The 23,025-nt window shown below is 31.1% G+C and overlaps 1 protein-coding gene across 5 annotated transcripts in view; it reads left to right on the forward strand.

The window, feature by feature from the left end:
- Myo10A (unconventional myosin 10A) overlaps window positions 1-23,025 on the forward strand; it is a 194,019-nt gene that overhangs the window by 150,022 nt on the left and 20,972 nt on the right. For all 5 annotated transcript variants that reach the window (XM_076417412.1, XM_076417448.1, XM_076417438.1 and 2 more), the window contains one exon: window positions 22,614-22,834. In XM_076417412.1, the coding sequence (XP_076273527.1) occupies window positions 22,614-22,834 (221 nt within the window). The remainder of the gene's footprint in view (window positions 1-22,613; window positions 22,835-23,025) is intronic.

A 23,025-nucleotide genomic window follows, 5' to 3' on the forward strand; every position in this document is an offset into this window, starting at 1 on the left:
AAATGCCTATTTAGGCAAATATAATAATTTATAATATATATATATATATATATATATATATATATATATATATATATATATATATATATATATATATATATATTGGAGCTGTACAATTTTTTTTCAATAAATAATAAATAAATCTTCTTAATGCCAAACCACTAGTACAGATTTCGGATGTTTATTTCTTGAACTTGAAGAATATTTTAGACGTTCCTTACTTTAATGCTAACCCTGATGGCAAGAAAAAAGGTATCAAAAACCCAAAATCCATCAAAATCTAACAGGAATCTTAAACAAGAGTTTCTTTAGCTTCAGCTAAATTATTTCATTCAATATTAAAATCATGAAAATAAAAGAAATTAACGCTGCATTATAATCCTGTATGACATACGCAAGAATGAATCGTGTACGAATTTATCACGAAACACCTTGTACGTTATGCAGGTTTTAATTCACTGATGGCAACACTGTCTTTTTCCTATGGGAGCCGCGTAGTTTCGGTTGGCCATTCATTACATCATTTATTATTGTTTTAATTCCGTTTTATTCCCATAACCGGAACTTTCTCTTTATAAAAATTCTACCAACTCGATGAAGTAGAAATTAATAGGCTGGTTTAGCATTCTCCAGTATGTCCTATCTAATATAGTTATTTGACTTATTATTTGAATTAACTATTAAAATGATTATTGTTGTTATCTGTGGAATGTCTCAATATTATAGTTTTAAAATATTATATTAGCTTTGTACAATCAGTGCCTCTTTTTCAAGTTAAAATTAAACTAGACTAACTTAAGCTATAGTTAACGGTATTACACAACAAGTTAGTAGTTAACACATACACTTTATGTAAGTTCGAGTAATTCGGTTCGTTTCAATACTTTGATTCTCTACACGCTATCCATCTATCTAATTATTTTATTGCATCTATGTTGCTGTGATTTAGCAATATTCTTTCATGTTTTGTGGAGAAATCGTGGATAACTTCGCGGATCCTTTTGATTCCGATGTCACGATCCAGATCACTGAATAACTTACTTACTAGTGCAATTGCATATCCCCCCCCCCCTAACTCAAATACGCCTTATTATTGATTGGTAGACCAGTCTATTTCATCTGCCAAGTTGAGACTATTTTTTGACTTCTGTATGAAGCAGTTTTTTTTTATTTCGCTGATTCAATTTGAGGACTTATTACTGACTCGATTCGGTTACTTAATAGCACTGAGAAATAAAAAAAGTAAAATCGAATGTTTCCTTCACTTTATCAGTCAATTTCTAATTAATTTTAGGTTAAAGAATGAATATGATTTATGAAATGGTGAAATTAACGGAAATGGTGAAAATTAATTTTATATACTAACAATAAATAAAGTGAGATTGTTCTTTTTTAATGACTTTTATATTTCAAATTGCCGAAAGTAGACAGCGTCCAAATGATTCGAAAAAAAAAATAGTAATGTTGATTGTTTCCTGGAAATAAGCTTTGGATCACCTCTATTAGACCATTATGTCTCCGTTCCATCACAGAGATTTCTTCATGGAACGTTTTTCCATGCGTGTAACATAATTCAACATGAGTTGTGACTTATATGCGGAGGGTATGGTTTCCTTACTTTCATACCAAAATAATGCAAACACGAACAATACTGTGAGAAAAACAATTACTTCTCCAGAAATTTAAAAAGTATGACCGAATTTACACATTTCCGTAGCATACTTTTTTATTATTTAATTATTACATTGTTACTAGTCGTTGTACCGACTAACCAATAAATAACAATTTGTCTTTATGATATATGATATATATGATGATTTGACTTAAATCTAGGCAAATATCTAGGAGAACCCATCGACACTATCTCAGTCTCTGGTGAAATAACGTTTATATAAGCTGTATTTTCTATGATATGACAAAACACTACACAAGATCAGGTGGTTTGTTGAAATTGAATATTCTTATGAGAATGGATTCCTTCGTCATGCCCCCTTTCAATTCTCTTGATTTCTTAACTGACTGTGGGTATCTGAGGGTGTCGATGTAGGTAGTCAGTCCTGTAGTATTTGGATGCGCCACAATACTGCTCAGGACATTGTTCTGAAAAATTTGTATTTTGTTTATGTTACTCTTTGCAGAACATTCCCATAATTAAACTCCGTCTGTCCATATAGCTTTCATTATTTGCTTATATGATAACAATTTATTATGTACTGATATTTGTGATTTTCTTCCAATTAGCCAATATATATTCCTATGTTTCAGTTCCAGTTCTTTTCTTTTTTCCTTTATATGTTCCTTCCAGCGAAGTTTTGCATCAAGATTCATTTCCAGACATTTAGCGTTGATGCTATATGGAATGATAATATTACTTAATGTTATTGGTGCTTGTACGGTCTGATTGTCTCCGACAGCTATAATCGCAGTATCATCAGCAAATGTAGCTATCGCAATATTCTCCATTTGTGGTACATCACAAGTGTAGAGTATAAATAAAGCATTGGTCTCAGTACACTTCCTTGTGGTACACCTGCTTTAGCTTCTTTTATTGTAGAGTAAGCTTCTTCTTATTTAACTCTAAACATTCTGTCTGTAATGTACGATGTTAGTAATTCGGTGTGTTGTTTTGGTAATATTTTCTCTAGTTTATGAACGAGAACTTCATGCCAAACCTTATCGAAGGCTTGTGCTACATCTAAGAACATGGCTGAGCATACTTTTTTACTTTCGTAGGCTTTTTCAATAACATCTGTTATTGGATGTTTTGGTATTAGGTTTTTTCTCTCTATGATCCTGGCATACTTAATGTAATAAATTTTAGTTCTTTAGAACACACTAAAACAAGATATTTTGCACAAGATCCACGAAACTTATAACCTTTCACCAACGTTTCGAACAACTTTCATATTGCCAACAACAGCTAGATTATTTGTATTTTGGCATTTAAGAGGTATATGAAAATCGAAAAACGAATTTTCGATTGAATATATAGATAGTATGTAGATGAGATGTAGATGTAATGTAGTAACTCGATGAATTTTAGATATTACTTGTAGTTCTAAAAAAAGCTAGTCTTTTTCTGATGATTTTTTATTTAAGCAGATGAAAATATATAAAAGTGGACAGCATTTTTGAACCTTAAGCATTTTTATAACAATTATACCAAACAAAAGTTATTATTTTATTATTATTAATAAAAACTATTTTCATTGAATATAATTAACTTTTTTGTATTGTCTATTTTCCAGATAAACAAGGTTAAATAACAATTAAATAGATATTCAAAAGTTGCCTTTAATTCTCAACTAAGTAAATGTTAATCTGTAATCTGACTTAACAAGTCGTCCTGGTCAGCAGACCTAGATTTATCAATGTGTTGGGTTTAATATCATTATGTTGAAAGATTATTTTTGAATATTTAATTAGTTTTTTGCTCCGTATTTCTTCAACATATTCTTTAATATCAAAGTAATATTTACAGTGGTAGATTCTTTGAATTGTGACATAGTTCAATCAAGAATATGATGCCTCATTTGCTCGCTTTATATAGTATCATATTTTGACATCACGGACACCATGTGAATAAAATCAAGTGAATAATATTTCTTGTGCTGGTATTTTTTTTTATTGTAAAATATCAAGCACATTGATAAAATATTAACTACCTTATTTAATTGAAAAGGGTTTTTCTATTAAAATATAATTATAATAACTTAGGCAGTCGATTCAAATCGATAGGGCCTATTTTTAATATATATACAAGTGCTAAATTTCATATAGCAAGACAAATCAAACGAAGTCACCTTTATAAATAACATTTATCTATCCTGGGCGGTTTTGTTCTACATTTTATGTTCGGCTTTACAATACTTTTATTGTTTTTCAGTTCAATGTCCATTGTTTTTAAACTTTTGAAGCTACTCATCAAAGTTATTTCATCAAATCATAAAAAGTTCATATTATTTCATCAAAGTTCATATTATTGATGTACGTCTGATCTTTGCCACCCAGTATCTTTCGAACATGCTGCCAAATGCAATTTGTAAAAATACAAAATTCGTTTCAAACTCGGAGCGGATATTTTCTTCTCACTTTTCCCTAGTTAAAAAGAGACAAAGTGCAGTCTGATGCGCCGGAACATGTAACCAAATCAATCTATAAAATTCGACTTGTGTGGGTACTAGCCAAGGTGCCTGTTGTCAAATGTTTAAAAATTCTTTAAAACGTTAGTGATATTAGTTAGAGGTTATAAATCATCAAACGTTGTAAACCAAAAGTCCAATTTGATGAGGCAATATTGCGACTCGCTGAGGTCATAAATATTGATGACGTGCATTAACTGTTTTGTTGGATAAAATATATCATATCAACTGTTTCGAAAAAAAATAGTTTCGAGAAATACGAAATACTTAAAGTTTAAATTTTAGATGTAGCATCGCTAAAACAGCTATATCTCCGAAAATAATTTGTAATTTTGAAAAATCTTCTTAAGGACATATTAAGAAGTTGTTAAGAAGAACATTAAGGACATAAAAGCTTAAATTTTATATAGGAGTAAAAAAAATCTAGTCTATAGTACCTTTTTATGTCTCAGTGGTCAAATAATTTATCAAACATTTAGTTTATCAACAATAACACATTGCTGTGAAAAAATAATGTTACTTAGCAATGCTGAAACCCTCTAATACATAATTGTTAAGTCAGATAGATATACGCGTCCCAATCGAATTACACCGAATAACAATCGAGAAAAAGGAAATCGCCTTCTTTCTTCGACCGTTTATTGTCAATACGCTCAGTCTCGTGTTTGTTCTGATAACAATCACACGACAACGCCTACCTCTATCACACTTCATTAAACATCATCAACGATGACGCTATGGTACTAAACTTCTGCGCTTACGCCCAACACCTGGAACCGCCACATTACTGTTTGTACAGGTCCTGGACGAACCAGAGCAGCGCGAATTCGGAAACGTCCTATGAGTACGTCACGTCGGAGTACTTCGGCACTGATGGCAAGAACCTGGAACAGAAAGTGTCAACGACCGAGCGGCGATATGATCAGAACGGTCGTATGGAAACGATACCCGAAGAGTACGAGCCCAAGGTGTCGGTGAAGGAGATCCTGGCCAGGTTCGAGAACCTACGTGACGAAAAAGAGAAGTCCCACGAAACTCCGAAAAAAGATAAAAACAACAACATTTGCATTACCGAGAACAAAAACTTGGATCCTGGACACGACAAAAAGAAAAAGAGCAAAGATCAACCGAAAACGAAGGACAAGGAAAAGGATAAGTACAGCAAGCGACAACTGGATAACGCTGTCTACAGCTCCAGTGCTACGTTGCAATCCTGCTCCGTGTTGGCTCACCAGGAATCTAACCATACCAAAGTGCAAAAAAATAGTGACAAAGATATTAACGCGAATAGCAAAAGTTTATCAACTAGTGGACCGCTAAGTTCATCATCCAGTGGTCCAGTAAGTTCGTCATCATCAGCAGCCTCCACATCTAGCAACGGTACCACTGCTTTACCCGATAAAGAGGTAATGTATTAGAATACATAACATATATTTGACTTTTAATATGACTTATCTGACTGACTAATTTAATTTGGATCAATAGTCATTGTTTAATCACAAAGATCTTCAAAGTATTGTTACGTTATCTTTTGGTAATAAGGTTTAGAAATATGTTAGTACCCATTGAATATATGGAAATATTTACCCACTTAAATTCATTCATAAAAATAATTACGAGTATTACATCAAATGTTGTACAATATATAATTACTACTATAAAATAATATAGAAAATACAATATATTATATTACAATTTCGAAACAAAAAGAAAGATAAATTTAAAATTTAAATATATTGAACTATATTTGAACTATATTTTATTAATTGCATTTTTGCCCTTAATAAACCTTATTACTTTATTAGTTAAAAGGTAATTGAGTCAAATCATTTGCGTGACGTTATTCACAATACACGTACTGATTAAATATAACAACCTTTCTGCTTTAGATGTCGTTATTTTCGTTTAATTATTCGGCGTATATCCGGTAGATGCTCTTTTTCTTTTTTTTTGCCATAATAAAATTATGTATTTCCGTGGGAAAGATATACATGGTTGATTTAGAAACAAACAAATTAACATCAGTCCGATGCAGTTATATTTCAAGGCACAATTAATAAATCTTCTGCTATTTATTACTTAATAGGGGTCGTATTATGAAACAATTTTTAGTGAAATTTATAACAAATGTTTGATATTAACATTCACAAGTTTTCACAAATTATTTAATGAGTTTTTTTGATATTATCCATTGAACTTGTTCAAATTAAATTGTATCGATTTAATAATATTATATATAAAAATCAATTTCTGTCGGTTATGGTATGGTATGGTGAATTGTCCATAATAATAACTAATGGTTATTTATCAGTTGATTTTGCTGAAACATGTTCTGGTTCTTTTTCCATGGTAGTCGCCCTTGGGATTTGAGGAAATCATTAAATCTGCTCAAGGAATTAAACCATTCCTGTTTCCAGCATCAAGAATGCTATATCTGCGAGGAAAGGTTAAAAATTATTAAGACTAACAAAATACATTATTAAAAAAATATTATTCAAAATTTTACATTTTCTATCAACTTTTGTGGTCGTTGCACTCTTTTTATTTAACTTCTTATTATGAGTGGCTCAATGCTCCATTTTGGAATATCTATGTTTCATCTAGATTAGCCAAATTAAATAACAAGTCTTCTTTAATTTGTTTGGCTTTTAAAAATTGGATTCTTTTTAAAGCCATTTCTGAAAGTTCCATTATTCCTCTTCGAAGGTTGTATTTATTCCATTATAATATGTGCTTCCTAACAGTATATCAGGGGTCCTCTATATCCTTCAAAGAACTGCACGTTTCTAAGTTTTCTAAGGATACTTCCCAGGCTAACAATTTTCTCTGAAATAATTGTATAATATTATGTTTATATCAGAAAAAATTATAAACAATTTATGAATTTGATTGCAAATGGAGCTAACATTGATTTTGTTTCGTCACTCGCTTCATATATGAACTGTGTTATTACATTCTTTTTCGCATTAATTGATTAGTTACTAATTATTGCCACTAATGTTTTGAATAATTTTATAGACAACAAAAGGGTCGATCAGTACCAATGCAAATCAATTTTTATCCACTGAACCGAATCCGTTCAGTTCATGTTCAGAATATATTCCGACGTAGCAGACAGCATTCTGACTTTTTAACTAGGAAAAATCCACTCCAAGTTTAAAACGAATTTTACATTTTTACAAACTTCATTGGCAATATATTTGACGTCATCTATGACTTGCATAAGCTATTTTGTTGGAAGGGCTAAGTAGGACTTTTATTTCTTATTAAATTTTTAAAATAATTGTTAGTTGAAACTTCATTGAAAGAGGTTTTGATAAGAGAAATGAAAAATCGACGAATTCAGCCAAAAAAGCATTACTTTCCAATATATTAATTGCCCAGATAACGTAAATACATAGAAAAATTCCTGCAACATAGAGTTCCTACATCCTGCAGTCTATTATTATTCTTTGTCTATTATTTTCCATTTAGTAGTAATAGGATAAGGCAGAACGCCAAAAAATAATCAGTCGAAAATTAGTATACAAGTATATACATATAAAACAACAACTATTAATTTATTTGAAAATATTATTTTAATCACCGGAAAGAAGATGCTGACGGTTCTTATCTAAGTAAAGAAATAATAGCGACTGACACTAGTAACGAATGAAAACAAGCTGTTTCGTATTAGTAATAAGTTTTCATTTATATTCATTTCATTTAATCATATTTGATGTTATTAATTAATATCTTTAGAACTGTTCAATTTTTTCTCCTCTCTTCTTATTCAATATTTCTAGTTGATGGACGAATCGACGACGATATACGAATCAACGTTAATAGTTGTACTAGAAAGAGGCTCTTTTTTTATTAGTAGTTAACAACATGATTATGTTTACCTTTTATTTCTTCATATCAAACAACGGTACTTATTATTAAGTATATCGAAGGGTAAGTGATCAACTTCGAGGCCTTCTGAGCAAACATCAGGCCTTAACCAGCCAGATTACTGGCGTGATAGTTTTTCTTTTTCATACGCTTGTCTAAAGAAAATCATATTCACAAATAATGACAAACAAAATAAACCTGTTACCTGTTACTAGAGTAATATAATTTGATATTAAACTTTATATTATATTTCCATTACTAATAAACTATGCCTGTCTATGTCTTATATTAATTGTTGATCCATATAACAGGTCAATTGAAAAGTCCCCGGTCTGTCATGGTAAAACACATTTTTTTGGCAAAATTAGTGTTTTTATTCAACATAATTCCCTTCAAGGGCGATACACTGATTATAGCGACTCTCCAAATTTTTAATACCATTTTTGTTGCAACTATTTGTCCTTTGCTTCAAAATACGCCTCAGTTTCGGCGATCACCTCTTCATTCGACGAAAATTTCTTCTCAGCGAGCATTCTTTTGAGATCTGAGAACAGGAGATAGTCGTTGGAGACCAAATCTGGAGAATACGGTGGATGAGGAAGCAATTTGAAACCCAATTCATGGATTTTTGTCATCATTTTCACTGACTTGTGACACGGTGCATTGTACTGGTGAAGCAGCACTTTCTTTTTCTTCCATATAATAGTCACTGTTGATGGTCCTTCCTTTTTCAAGGTAGTCATTGAAAATTATTCCATGGTATACCAAAATACAGACACCATAACCTTGCCAGCCGACTGTTGCGTTTTCCCACGCTTTGGAGCAGATTCATCGTGTGCAGTCCACTCGGATGACTGTCGATTGGACTTCGGACTGAAAGGAGAGAGCCATGTTTCATCTATTGACACATATCGACGCAAAAACTCGGGGTTTTTACGCTTAACCATCTTCAAATACAGCTCCGAATCATCAACTGGAGGTTATTTTTGGTCAAAAGTGAGCTCGCGTACGCATTTTGTAGTACCCTATTGCATTCAATTTCAATTTACGGTCATTCAAAATCATTTTGAGGAGTTGTTAAATGTTTTCGTTTTTATCAATTTTTTTCACAATAACAAAAGTTGCTGTACTCAAAATGCTATAATTCACAAACTAATGATCCTGCAACTGTTAGGGCTAACTGAAAAACGTATGGATTTAATTCTAGTAGCGCTATCTATGTGTCAGGCCGGAGACTTCAATTGACCTGTTAAATACATAAATCAGAAAACCGTATTAACCTTATATAAATATGATCTCTTTACTTTATTACCTTTGTTACAGTCCAGACCTGAGTTGTATTTTGCTCCCAGCTAATTACAATTACATGATTTCACAATTTATTTAAAAGATTTAATGTATTTGTTCATTACAATATAATCACATCTATTGTGTACCTCTTACTTGTTTTATTCTCTGTTTTTTTTTTCTAAAGAAAATATACTGATGAGATTTATTATAACTTAAAATGTGTTCCCATATTGAATAGACTTTCACTATTTTTAAATGTAATAAGTGCACCTATCGTAGTTTTTTAATAGAGAGCTTTGAAATCTCGTCGAATTGCTACAACAGAAATCGCTTAGAAATTACTGTAGTTGTTGGAACAGCTTTTTCCTCGCTAGCACGAATACTTTCTTCAAAGGCGTAAAAACGAATATGTATAATTACTGCTTAGGATTTTTGCCTAATCTTTTTTTACATATTATCACGATTGCACACTTACAGGTTGTATGGTATTCAGTTTTTCATGATTTATTTACTCATTTTATAACAATGATGTCTTATTTTAGTATAAAGAGAAAATATGTATATCAATAAAATTTGTCCAGTTGTTACTACGTGATTAATTATTATTTTATTTGATCAATTATATCTATAAGTTCGATATTTTCGTTAACTTCATGATTGCGAACAAAATCAAATTACTTTTTCGCAATACTACAAAACATTAATTAATAATTGTTTATGAGATCTTTGTTCATCCAGAGAAAGCTAAACAATAAAAATACGTCTAAACACTGTTTACTTATTACGCAACAACAAACATAATATCGATTCGTAAAAGTACTTCCTGGCACGTTCACCGACCAGATTCACCACTCGGTGAAACAAATGATTCGTTTTTTATAAAAAATATATAATTAATATGTACTTTTTCTTCATTTAATGTTCAAGTTTAAATTACCGGTAGGAATGTTTGTTAACTAACTATTTGCTATTGTTGTTGTTAACTATGCAGTTACAATTTAATTGTGCAATTAAAAGTATAATAGTACAGTATAAGGCTACCATTAAAGATAACAAAAATAATATAACAGAATTGAAAACAATTTAATATTTACCGTTTTTCGACATATTGTTCGATTCGTTCCAATAGTTTTGTACGATTCCGATTTTAGTCGTTTAATAATAACTTTATATGGCATTCTTCCTAATTTTACTAAGTGATATTTTCTTAAAAAGGCATAAAATAACAATGCATTGAAAAGATGGAAGTGCAGACGTCTTAATGGTGGTAATAAAATAGATTGCATACAGTAAAGGATATACAATCTCGTGAAAACTAGGTACCAACATTTGAGAAAAATATATTTTATTTTAACCAATGTACCGGTAATGATTGGTTGCTTGCATTAATTACTTTTTTGTATTATTTAACTTACTATTACAACTTCATGAGAAAAAACGAGAGTTTGAGCCCAATATACGGACCAGCAAGTGCGAGTATCTTACGATTAAAACTGCCAATACCAAAAGTCTCCAAATTTATAAAAAGTGAAATTAATCCAAAGAACGGACCAAACTATGTCTTAATAAACTGATTATTGCTGATTAATCTACTAAAATCTACTACACGAACTAAATTAAAGCATTGCGATTAAAACGTGTCCTGAATATTTGGAAAGTGACTGTAGTAATTATAGGTCCCAAAACCTGGAAAACCTAGTCCAGAGTGCCTTGGAATGAAGCTTGACGTGAAACTTTGTTAGTATAGAAAATATACTTAACAAAAAAACTGAGCCGACTTCAAAAAATAAATAAGGAACTCACTAAAAATTAAAAAATAACCAAACCTTTTTAAATGGCATATGTACATAGCACTCGTTGTAATAACTAAATAAAAATAAACAAAAACCCTATTTAACCCATCTACTACATTTATTTTACGTGTACTATATACACACAATTTAGATTAATACCTACCTAAACCTATTTATCTGCTTACAGTATCTTTGAAGTCGGTATCGAACCCAAATACTTATATTAATATCGATTTGTTTTGTTGGTAATTTAATTTTTTATATACGCCACAAAATTATACTATTATTTTTGTTTTTTTTGTGCTCGGCACCGACTTCAAACTGATCAAACTGATTCAAAATAATTTACGCAGTAATTTTATTTAATATTACAATGGGTACGCCAAGTAAAGGTGCACTCCTTATGAGGAAAAATAGGAATAAAGAAACAATGATTGAAAATAAGGGGCGCTTCAGGCCCCGGGGTCTGCTACCTAGCCTAGGTGATTTGACAAATGTTCTGACTAAATAACAGCAAAATGTTATTGTCCATGTCGGGAATCGAACCCGCGACCTCTGTTTGGGTGCTAAATGCTTTAACCATTACACTATAGTAGCAGTTTTCTACAACATTTCTACGAGGTCTTATACCCTATGGTTAGTGCTTAAAAAGTAAACTGAATGGCTTTTGCACTGAACTACTTTCAATTTTCCGACACGTCAGCTCAGCAATAACATTATACACAAATATCTGTTTATTTTAGATAAAAAAATGTGTGAAAACTTTGTACGTGCCTTTGAAATGTAAGCGTTTCCCTCGATTTCCTCCCTTTCCCCCCAACAGATCCTGATTTGGCTTCAGTGGGACCACCTCGGAAGTGCATTCTTTCGAATAAAAAAAGAGTTTTGAAAATCGGCCCACAACTGACGGAAAAGTCGGCGAATATACATTAAAAATAATATATACAGCTGAACATAGAACCTCTTCCTTTTTCAAAGTCGGTTAAAAAAGAACTTGAATTAAAATACAAAAAAAATGGATTGGTTTACTCTCATGTAAATATCGAAGTGCTGCAACTCTTGAACAACACTGCATTAGGGCACATACTCAAGAGAACCAAACCGTGTGATATGTAGCTGTGTAGTGAAGTGCATTAAATAATAAAAACACTGATAAGTGTTAATAACTTTTATTAGAGACTAAGTAAGGGCCAACAGGTCGTCCCAGATAAGTAGCTAGTTTTAAGTCCTTGTAGAGACAAATTGTATATAAGTCAGCAACGACTACAAATAATATATTAATAAATAAAAAGCTATTAACAACTAATGTAAACACATCTTTCAATAAATATCTGGTAGGGAAAAAGTAATTGTTTTTTCGGCTTTTTTGATTTTTGAATCCTCTTTTAAATAAAGATAGCTCTGTAAAAACTGAAATAAATGGTAGTCATAAGGGACAAGTCTAAACTTCCTCATTAGTTTCCCTCAATTTGTGCCGGTTTAACGTTGTCATGATGAAAGACAACGTCTCTCGTATTGATGTATTCTGACCGTTTTTGTAATTTTTTTTATAACATCTTTATTAGATACGCTTAGTACAATCTTTATTATTATTATTATTACAATTATTTTATTACTACTTTTCCTATGTGCTTGGATTAATTAACAAGCAAGACTAGTGCGAGAAAATACATCAGTATGTATTCCTCAATTATAAAATTATAATTATTTATTAATTATTAACTTATAGCTATAGTTTACACTAATAATACACACTAAATGTTCACACAAGTTCTCCGCGCGCGCTCTCCAGCAGTTGTATTGCTTCCACGTTAGTATGATTTAATAATCTTCTTTCGTGTTTCAAGGCGAAATCCTGCACAACTTCGCAAATCCATTTGATTTCCAGGTCATCGTGCAGTTCTTCATTGGTTACATAGCGATAGGCATTGGTAATCAATCGAAGAACCTTGTTTTGACAGCGCTATATGACTAACTGATTTGAATTTTTAGTGCAACCCCATATTTGCACCCCATAGGTCCAAATTGGCTTTATAATTGTATTATAGATCAACCTCTTTGATTTTAGATCAAGTTGAGAGTATCTTCCGACTAACCACTATAGTTGTTTTATTTTGGTTCTAATGTGTTTTGCTTTTTGTCTAACGTGATGCTTCCAATGTTTTTGTAATGATGTATAATAATATGTAGTTTTTGTTGACGGTGAATATTTACCATCAACCCCTTGGCGTAAACCTCTATTTGATTTCGGCTAAATTTTTTTCGCATATTAGTCATATGTCGTCCAGTTCTCAGCCGTCGTTCAAAAAATATCTTGATTTCATATCGTTTTAGCAGCAATTCATAAATAAAAGCTTGATCCATTGAATTATTCACTGTTAATTTATGCAGAGCTTAAGTATCGAACATCTTTTGGTATCTGGTCTTATGTAAATAGTTTAAAACTGTTTTTTGGTCGATGTTTAGTCCCGTTCCGCGTAGTTTAGCGGCGTCGCCAGCTGAAATATATTCAGTCTGCCTTGATAATTCTTGGAATTTCTACTATTTCAACGATTTTTGGACGCAGTTCATCTTTAACATCGGAACCTTCGGAATGCGAATTTAACACAATTTCTGTTTGGCTTCAACAGTATTTTTATCTCATAAAAGCAAAATCCATCTTATTGATTCATTATTGATTTATTCGGAAAATATATTCAGAAAACTCACATTTCTCGAATAACGTGAAATTTTGACATATATTATCTGAAGTTTGGACTATTAAAAAGTTGTATGTATCTGTTAATAGTGACATCTAAGTTTCGGACCAAATATATTATTGTTTTTACATAATATACCTTCACTACCACAGTCTAAAACCTTTTCTTTTTCCCAGTGAGACTCTTTTTGTACATTTTCGCTTATGGAGAGAATCTAAAAGGTCTCTCTAATGTGCGCAATAGTAGTTTGATATCATCTCACATCTCTCAAATTTTTCGGAAAGTAATCGAAATAAGAATGAAGAAAATGTAGTTTTAGACACATTAAGCGGCCTAAAGGGTCTGTTTTTATGATGGTCTAAAATTTCTCTATGACCATCATTAAAAACAATTCACTCTTCTTTTTGTGGACCAGTCATGATCGTGATAAATTATGGATCAGTCATAAGCCGTCTAATGTCTGTTCACATGAAAACACCTTCCTTCACCTTTGATTCTGCGAGTCCTGAAAGGTATATAAAGCATTTTTCATCTTTGGGAAGTGATCTTACAAATAGTTTCATCAATCCTAACTTTAGGTACAACAATGGTGAAAACATCTCTACTATCCAATAGATACAAAAAGTAAGGCTTGTTGTCCAAGAAATAAGCACAAAATTTTAAAATCGCCGCACACATGCCAACTTCATAAGACTTCTTTTTGAAGAATCTATAAAAAAAGAATGAAACAATTACCATAAATCTCTATCGAAACCAATAGAAGACACTGAACAACGTATTGTTGCAAAAAGACCAGCCAAAAAGGAGTTACAGGAGCAAGATTTAGAAAGAATACACTGCTGCAACTTGAACAGGAAGTATCGCCATGTCTCCAGCAAGATGCATCTTCTAATCTGAAATCATTATTTAATTTAATATTCACTATTTTCAGACTTCGTCAAAATTACTCTTAATAAAATGATTGACAGCATTTTGACCTAAATTGATATTCTTCATCATCCTTTGTGCTCATGGCTATATAACTTACATCATCTATTATAATTTTTTCAAAATCACTTTATAGTGCCAGTATTCATACGCTAACAGTTGCTAAAGCCCAACATCTGTTACAAGCAACAATTTTAAATCATATCCGTTCTATCGGTGAATGTCCGTGAAGCCTTTTTATCACCTTGCAACTGCATTATCGAAAGTGCGTTTGCTTGTTCGAAACTAATCGAAATATTTTCCAATTTCAACCATAATAAATGAAACTGTGTATAAATTACCCGTTGGATTAAAAAGAAAGCAGGCAAACTGCGGAAAAAATGCCCGTTCTTGTAAAATCGTTTCATGTTTTGATTGATTTATATTCATATCGGAAGATTAATTAATAATATAACGAAGAAAAGCTTATTTGTAATGTTCTCTTTACTACTTTAATATATTCCTAACAATTTTGCTCATTACAGTTGCTTACCAATTATACTTGACTTGTAATTTATTACACTTGGCAACACTGGTATTTGACAGGCGTGAGAACGACCTTCCAGTTTTAGTTTATAAAATTTGTTCTATACATAAACTATTAATTGTTTTAATAGATTACTTTTAACAGTTAGTATATCTTCAATTTTATTTTAAGAAAAGGTTTTAAACAGTTCTAACGCATTTACGGTAAGTACACTGTATCAAACACAACTTGCAATTAAGGATTTTTATTAATAACTTCTAACAAGACAGTTTGGCCAGAGGGCACAATTAAATCACAAAACACTGAAGATGTCTAATTGTATCAATCGATGAATCTATTCGAAATCCATCCACAATTCACTGCAGTATCAATATTATATTTTCAGGTTATGTAAATTGAAGAAAAGAAAGAACTGTTAAACTAATAATAAAATAACTATTCAATACATGAGAAACTTTTAGATTTAACAATGACGCGATCAAATCTGAATTGGTATCAGGGTTTTCTGTTGATTAACACTATACGAGGTTTTGGCATTCTACATAAGTTCCTTTAATAGCTGGGTGACCAACTGACTGTAGGTTCGTTGAGAGTTATTTTGATGTTTATAAATCTTAAAATCCTCTTGATGTTTAAATCTTATTAATCTTAATCTCCTTATTGAACTTAATGCTGTGAACAGTATCGAGCCAATGTTCAAATGGTAATCTAACTTGAAAATAATTCTGATATTTATAGAATATATATAATATGAATAGAACTAGCGGACTTTTTAGGAGAAAATCTTTAGCAAAAACTGAAGAGAAAAAAATTGTTACTAGCAAAGATTGATAATGTCAAGCGAAGAAAATCAATCACAGATACAACAAAATATTAATTGTTTCAAAGTGTCTTTTGTTTTCCACTATCTCTACATCTGTTAATAAGCTATGGTTGGCACCATTCCAGCGCCCCTCTAATATTTCAATAACACTTTTGTAGAAAGATTAATATTTTGTCTCAAAATAGGCCTTTCGCCAGTTGCTGTCCACTCAGATGAAGATTGATTTGATTCCCGATTTGTTGCGTTTAAATATGGCCAAACACTGATCAGAATACAGAAACTGTTGATCAGAATCATCAACAGTTTTGGTCAACAGTGAGCAAAAACAATTGTCGATCATTCAAAAATTTTGTGGATTATTTTGACATTTTCTAGCGGTACCACCTCATTTGGACGTCCACTGCATTCTGCATCATCGGTGTCTCTAGGACCACGTTTGAAGTCTTGTTATTTATGGTTTAAGTATTGTTATTTCTGATGGAGCGGAGTCCAATCCATTGCTTCGCTTGAACAGTAGGTTTTTTTCTATCAAGAAGCAGTGTAACATTAAAAGATGAAATTGTTTTTGATGAATTGTTTTGAAACTAACAAAAGTAGTGTTTCTGTTAAAACAATAGCTCAAACTTATGAGTATAATATCATGAAATTTAACAGCTTTCTTTTAAAGGTTATTACTGACTGAAAAAGCGGTGAATGTAATAAAACTAGCGTCATCTATGCATTAGGCCTTGGACTCTTAAGATAATGTGTTATATGGCAAATTAGTAATAACTCTAAATCTTTTAAATTACGAACTTATATTCTAATACGAAATATTTGTTTTCAAGACATAATATCCTTTCGAATATGCCACAGAATAAATAGCAGCCCACTTGAGAAATGTTTATCCTTATGCAAGTTACATCTTACGAGAAAGGTTCGGCAGAAGTAGCTATCAGTTACTCGATGCGTGATACTGAAATGTATTTTGAATAAAACTGATTTCAAATTATTTCTCAATCATCAGCTACTTAATTTTTCCTTACAAGAGACAAGCACTGCATCAAAGGAGCTCCTCTTATTTAGAAACAGCGTGTTGTAACTTCACAAAAAGAGTTGATCTGAACGAGCGGTAGTCAGGTGGAATAGAGCATTTGAGGTACACTTAAAACTTGTTTTGTAGTGTATTTCCGAATATTTTAATAACAATTGAAGTATATTAATTTCCAAGTTCATCGTTCACACTTTTCTAACCTAGAAACAAAAGCTTTGATCCATAAATACTTCGCACTGCAAATGATATTGGATAGTTTTTAGAATTAAACCCACTGCTGTAATAGATAATCCGATGTAAAAATACTTTTCTGTTTTATCACTAAAGCAGTATATCACAAATTAAGATATCAACGGTCCTCTAGGCCGTTCTTTGTCATTGACTCCAAAATCACCTGTTCTAAATAGTTTGAAATAAAAACCAACAATTAGCATATGACGTTATTAATTAAATAAATTAGGCAACAGATCAGGCTTAGGTTATTTAACAGTAATTTATATTTACAATTCGTTTTTTCACTAATAAATGTTGCTGATCAAAATGGTAGATCAAAATAGTAGTAAACATGCGAAAACCTAATAAAATATTATTAGCCGTGAAATGTATTATATATTCATAAAAAAGAAACAATTAAAGAAAGGTGCATATAAACAGTTGGCCATACATATGTATGACAAATCTCGTTAATTTAAGGAACTGTAACAATGAAAGAAACCATAAGCCAAGCGGGCGGGTCATTGCCTTCGTTTCTTGCATTAATTATGTTAGTTTTTTCGCTCTTACGAACTATCTATCTCGGTTAAGTAAACCACATTAATAAGGTGGTCACCGAGAAAAATATGAACTAGTTATTTAGATTGCGCGCATTTCAAGTGTGGCCTATTAATTAAAAAATAGCGTTTCAGTTCAAATATGACGGGGATAAATAACGAAATGAACCTTTTTCCTCACATAACTGTCTAATTTAAAAGGCGAAACGAATTTACCGTTTTTAATCATTTACTTAGACGAATTAATCAAAACCATACTAGTTAAGCATCCTACAATTACGAATAGTTCATAATTTCGAATATTAGAATAAAATAGCGTTAGCTTATTTAGACTTGAAAAACAACCGAAATATATTTTCATGCAGGTAACTAGATTTAAGTTGCTTATTTCCATATTTAATGTATGGAAATATACTTCAACCATATCAAGAACTATCTAGCACTGAACTTTCCTTTATGTGTAAGAAGAATTTTAAAACTTCTAAATGGGGCGTACATATTCTAGATATATACAAACTGTTTACATGAAAATTATCTACAAGTCTGCGGATTTTTTCCATATAGATATTTGTTGATGATATTGAGGCAGAAACATTTTAGACATATGTCAGAACGAACGTCTCAAAATAATATGTTTGTGAATTTGTATGACCTTCTGAGTTGGAAAACACACACAGTACTCTTCATTGGCTCTTTTCAAAATAAAAAAATCGACAAAATTTCATTAAAATCTGAATCATTGCATTTTATGTGATGATTTTCTTATATCTACTTTACATATAGTTTTACCAAGATATTTCAAATGATGAAACGAGTTAAAATTGTTCATATTTTAAGATTATTCAAAATCTCCGATGAGTTAGTGAAAATCGAGCTGATTAAAGAAAGGTCCATTTGCATTAGAAAATAAAAAATGGTAAAGGGTGATAACATATTGTACTTTTAATATTATTCGAAATGAAAGGATATATGGGAAGTCAACAACTACTTAACGGTTACTTGTTTTTTACAAGATTTATGATAATTTTTTTGATTAAAAATCGTATCGTTAACCATTAATAACCATCGTACATTGTATTATATAGAATGTCATATTCGCATAACTTAAAAGCATGTATTTTCTACATGTACGGAAATTTATTTTTCTTTGATAATGTCAATTTGTTTCAAAGAATGTATAATAAAACATTATTACTAAACCAATGTAATTCCTTTCCTTTCCTATTTTTTTTTCGCTACGAAAAACGCGTTATTTACTATAAATAGTTAGAGCAAGTATTGGACATTTGATTCTATACATTTTGCAGGTACAGGTACAAAAGATAACATTTTAAAACATAACAATATAAATCTATAACGCTATTATTTAGAGTCAACTATAATTGTGAGGTTAATGTGAGTAGAATAAAATGACTATTATAGCAGAAATTAATTACCGACATACATGCTAAATGAAAAAATATTTCGTTTTAGACCGTCTAAAAGTCAGTCGATTGCTGTTTAATCACATGGTGTAGATTTTTAAACGACTTCAAATAAGGAGAAGGTTCTATATTCGGCTGTATATTTTTTTAATGTATGTTCGCCGATTTCTCCCTCAGTTATGGGCCGATTTTCAAAATTATTTTTTATTCGAAAGAGTGCACTTCCAGGTGGTTCTATTGAAACCAAATCTCTGTTGGGGGAAGGGGGAAAACCGAACGAAAACCTCAAATTTCAAAGGAACGTCCGGAACGTTTGACAAAAATCTAAAATTGAAAAAGTCAAAAATTAACGGAAAAATCGGCGAACATACGATAAAAAAATTAAAATATATTAGATAATATACATCTAATTACAAAATATGTTTCAAACGTTATAAGTATTTTAATCAAACATTAAAACCCATAATTTGATGTCTATTTGTTTTTTATATTGGTCAGTAAATAAGTTTCCATCGCTATTGTTTCTGTAAACTATTAAATTGCATATATTTTATGATTGTGTTTACTTATTTGCATCTGTTAGTAACGGTTGTCGCTTAGTTAAAAAATCATTCGATTTGTAATTTAAATTATGCGCTTCTATTTATAGTTATGCAACGACGCATTTGCGTCCATTTACGTTTTCTGCATAGTAATATAAGAAAATGCATCATGGATAATATTTCTAGTATAAGATACATTGTAAATAGTTGGTTTGGCAATACCACTAATAAATCAATAGTAGCTGAACAAATAATTACATCGTTATTTACAAGTTTAGCTTGATGGATTTTGAAAAACGAAAGTTAAGGTATAAATTGGCCTTTTAATAGTAACACTGCCAACTATGATTTGCTTAGTACAATCTTAATTTACAAATTAATTTATTACTACCGTTCTGTTGTACTTGCATTAATACACAAGCAAGGCGAGTACGGGATTAATACAGTCGGTATGTATTTCCCAAATATATTATACATGTTAAGAAATTGTGTTGATACAATTTTGCTCAGTATATATTAATACTTTTTTATTTTTGAATAAAAGCTTATATTATATTTAAACCATATCCTATGAGATAGCTTCAAAAAATAATGGATATTTATCATTTTTTGAGTTAATCAATATTGGATATTATGCATTTAAGCTGATGCTTCTTCAAAACATTTCTGGATCCCGTTTTGGATCATGGATAATAGTTATAGTATAAGATACATTGTAAAAAGTTGGTTTGGCAACACCACTAATAAATCAATAGTAGCTGAACAAATAATTACATCGTTATTTACATGCTTAGCTTGATGGATTTCGAAAAACAAAAATTAAGGTATAAGTTGGCCATTTAATAATAAAACAGCCAACTATGATTGTATTTTAAAAAGATAGATCAATATTTGCCTTTAACAAAAATCATTGGAGCAATGACTTCTTTTAACCTTACTGAAACTTCAAATAGAACAACTTAATTGATATATCGTGCTAATTAAAACGATTAAATATAACATCATCACTCAATAAATACCCAGCTTAACAAAATCATTTCTTTATACCGTCTGAAAAGAAAAAATCTAAAAATAAAAAAATATCTTTATTTTCAGAATGAGTTTCAAGTTCGGTAAAACTTCTTCTCTTGAGTCAAACCTCATTCTTTGATGATCTGCAATCAGCCAGTAGTCACAGGGAACCAAACCTGGTCTATGTGGTGGGCGGCAAAGCAATTCGATGCACAATTCTTTAAATTTAACCATTGTTTTTGTGGCTTCAATAAAACCACTGTAACCTAACTAAACTAAGCTAAAGAAAGGTTTGATTACTAAGTTTAAGTTTAGGAATAATATTTGACGGCGGCGTCAACAGATCGTCTATGTCGAGACTTATTTTCTTTTTATACATTTTAAACCTGGACTGGACGTACTGTTTAACGTGGGCTCCGAACCACGGTCCTCAGCATTAAGCCTATCGACTGGCGAGTGACCAACTTAGAAATCGTCCCAGATGACATTCGGTCTTACCCAGCCTGATTACTGGCGTCACTGGGATCATTTTCTTTTTCGGATTTTACACTCTTGCCTAGGACAATCACAAACATAAATTTATGACCATGCCCCAGTAGGATTCGAACCCGCGACTATCGAAAAAGCAGGTGGACCGTCCTGTCGCCTTTACCACTGCGCCAATTAAGCCGGCTCAAGACTTACTGAATGTATTACGTCGTTGTACAACGTCATTAAATTTTAATCAAAATAATGGAATCAGACCTCATAAGTCCCACAGCGGATCTCGCTCAAACAATAGGTGCTTAATAAGTGTTTTTTTACTATTCTAATCTACGCAAACATGCAAAACTAGTCATCATAGGTAGACTTCATAGATAGGCTGAAGCAATAAGTCAATAAAAGTGCACGATACTGATATAAAAAATACAAGTTTATTATTTTTAATTCTAAATAAACTAAAAAATCATATTTTATATAAATGCGAGATTATTCATGTCGAAATATTTATGTCATACTATCAAACTATCATGTATCATAATCTAGTAAAATATATGACATATTTGATTCAGTTTTCTGAAATTTGTTTTGATCTCCATTTTTTCTTGTTAAACAAAGATTATTTCTTTTTTATTATTTATTGTTATCTCAAATTTATCTTGTCGTTTACCATAATTATAACATAATTGAATCATAACTATAATAGTTCTACAATGCTCTGCAAATTCTATAAAATGTCCATCAATTGTTAATAATTTATTTTACCTCAAAGTTAAAATATTTTAATTAAATCTAAAGATTTTTTCTTTAGATGGATTTATAGATTGTTACTTTACCTACTTCGGCGTAAGCATTAAGTCAGGTAAATACACCAACCTACTTCTAGCTCTCATCATTTATTCTAATCTATTCATACTTTCATTTCGTCTTTTCAAATATTTGTCTAAGATGGATAATCGAAAATTGCATGATATCTCACCCTGTCGGTCAAATGAAATATTATTTCTTTTGTCTCTATAATGTAAAATATAATATTTATTATAGTAGATTTATTTAAGTTCTCATGGAAGTGATGCCTGTCATCATGTTTTTCACATGCTAAAAAATTGATTTATTCTTTTATGATAAAGATTCCTAGGCTTCGATGAAAGTTATTATTGTGTATACCAAATATTGCATATACTAATTAAGTATTGTATTAAACAGTTAGTCCTTAATGTTTTTTATATTTTACTATTATATCATTGAACTGGTAATTAATTGTTCTCTGTTTCTTACAGATTCAAGCCAAAGCTCAACGTAGTCGGTCACCGGACCTGCCCAGGCTGGAAATTATGTCCACCAGCATCAGTCCGAAACCACGAGAGGAAATGTCCCCCACTAGGCATATATCGAGAGATGAAAGTCGAGATGGAGCCAGGTCTCCAAACAGTCCTGTACCTCAGGGAGGCAAATTCTCCTTGATGCAATACGCTATGCAAAACTTTAGACAAATGTCTGAGTAAGTTGATCAAACAATTAATGTTATTAATTTTTTGTTAATTACATCTTACATTAGGTATGCTTAGTACAATCTTAATTTACAAATTGACTTATTAGTACTATTATATGGACACAAGCAAAGCGAGTACGGGATTAATACATCAGTATGCATTTCGAAAATATGTTATACATGTTGAAAAATTGTGTTGA

Source organism: Rhynchophorus ferrugineus, unplaced genomic scaffold (assembly GCF_030347505.1).
Source record: "Rhynchophorus ferrugineus isolate W39M unplaced genomic scaffold, kcgeb_rfMv2 rfM1, whole genome shotgun sequence".
Taxonomy (NCBI): domain Eukaryota; kingdom Metazoa; phylum Arthropoda; class Insecta; order Coleoptera; family Curculionidae; genus Rhynchophorus; species Rhynchophorus ferrugineus.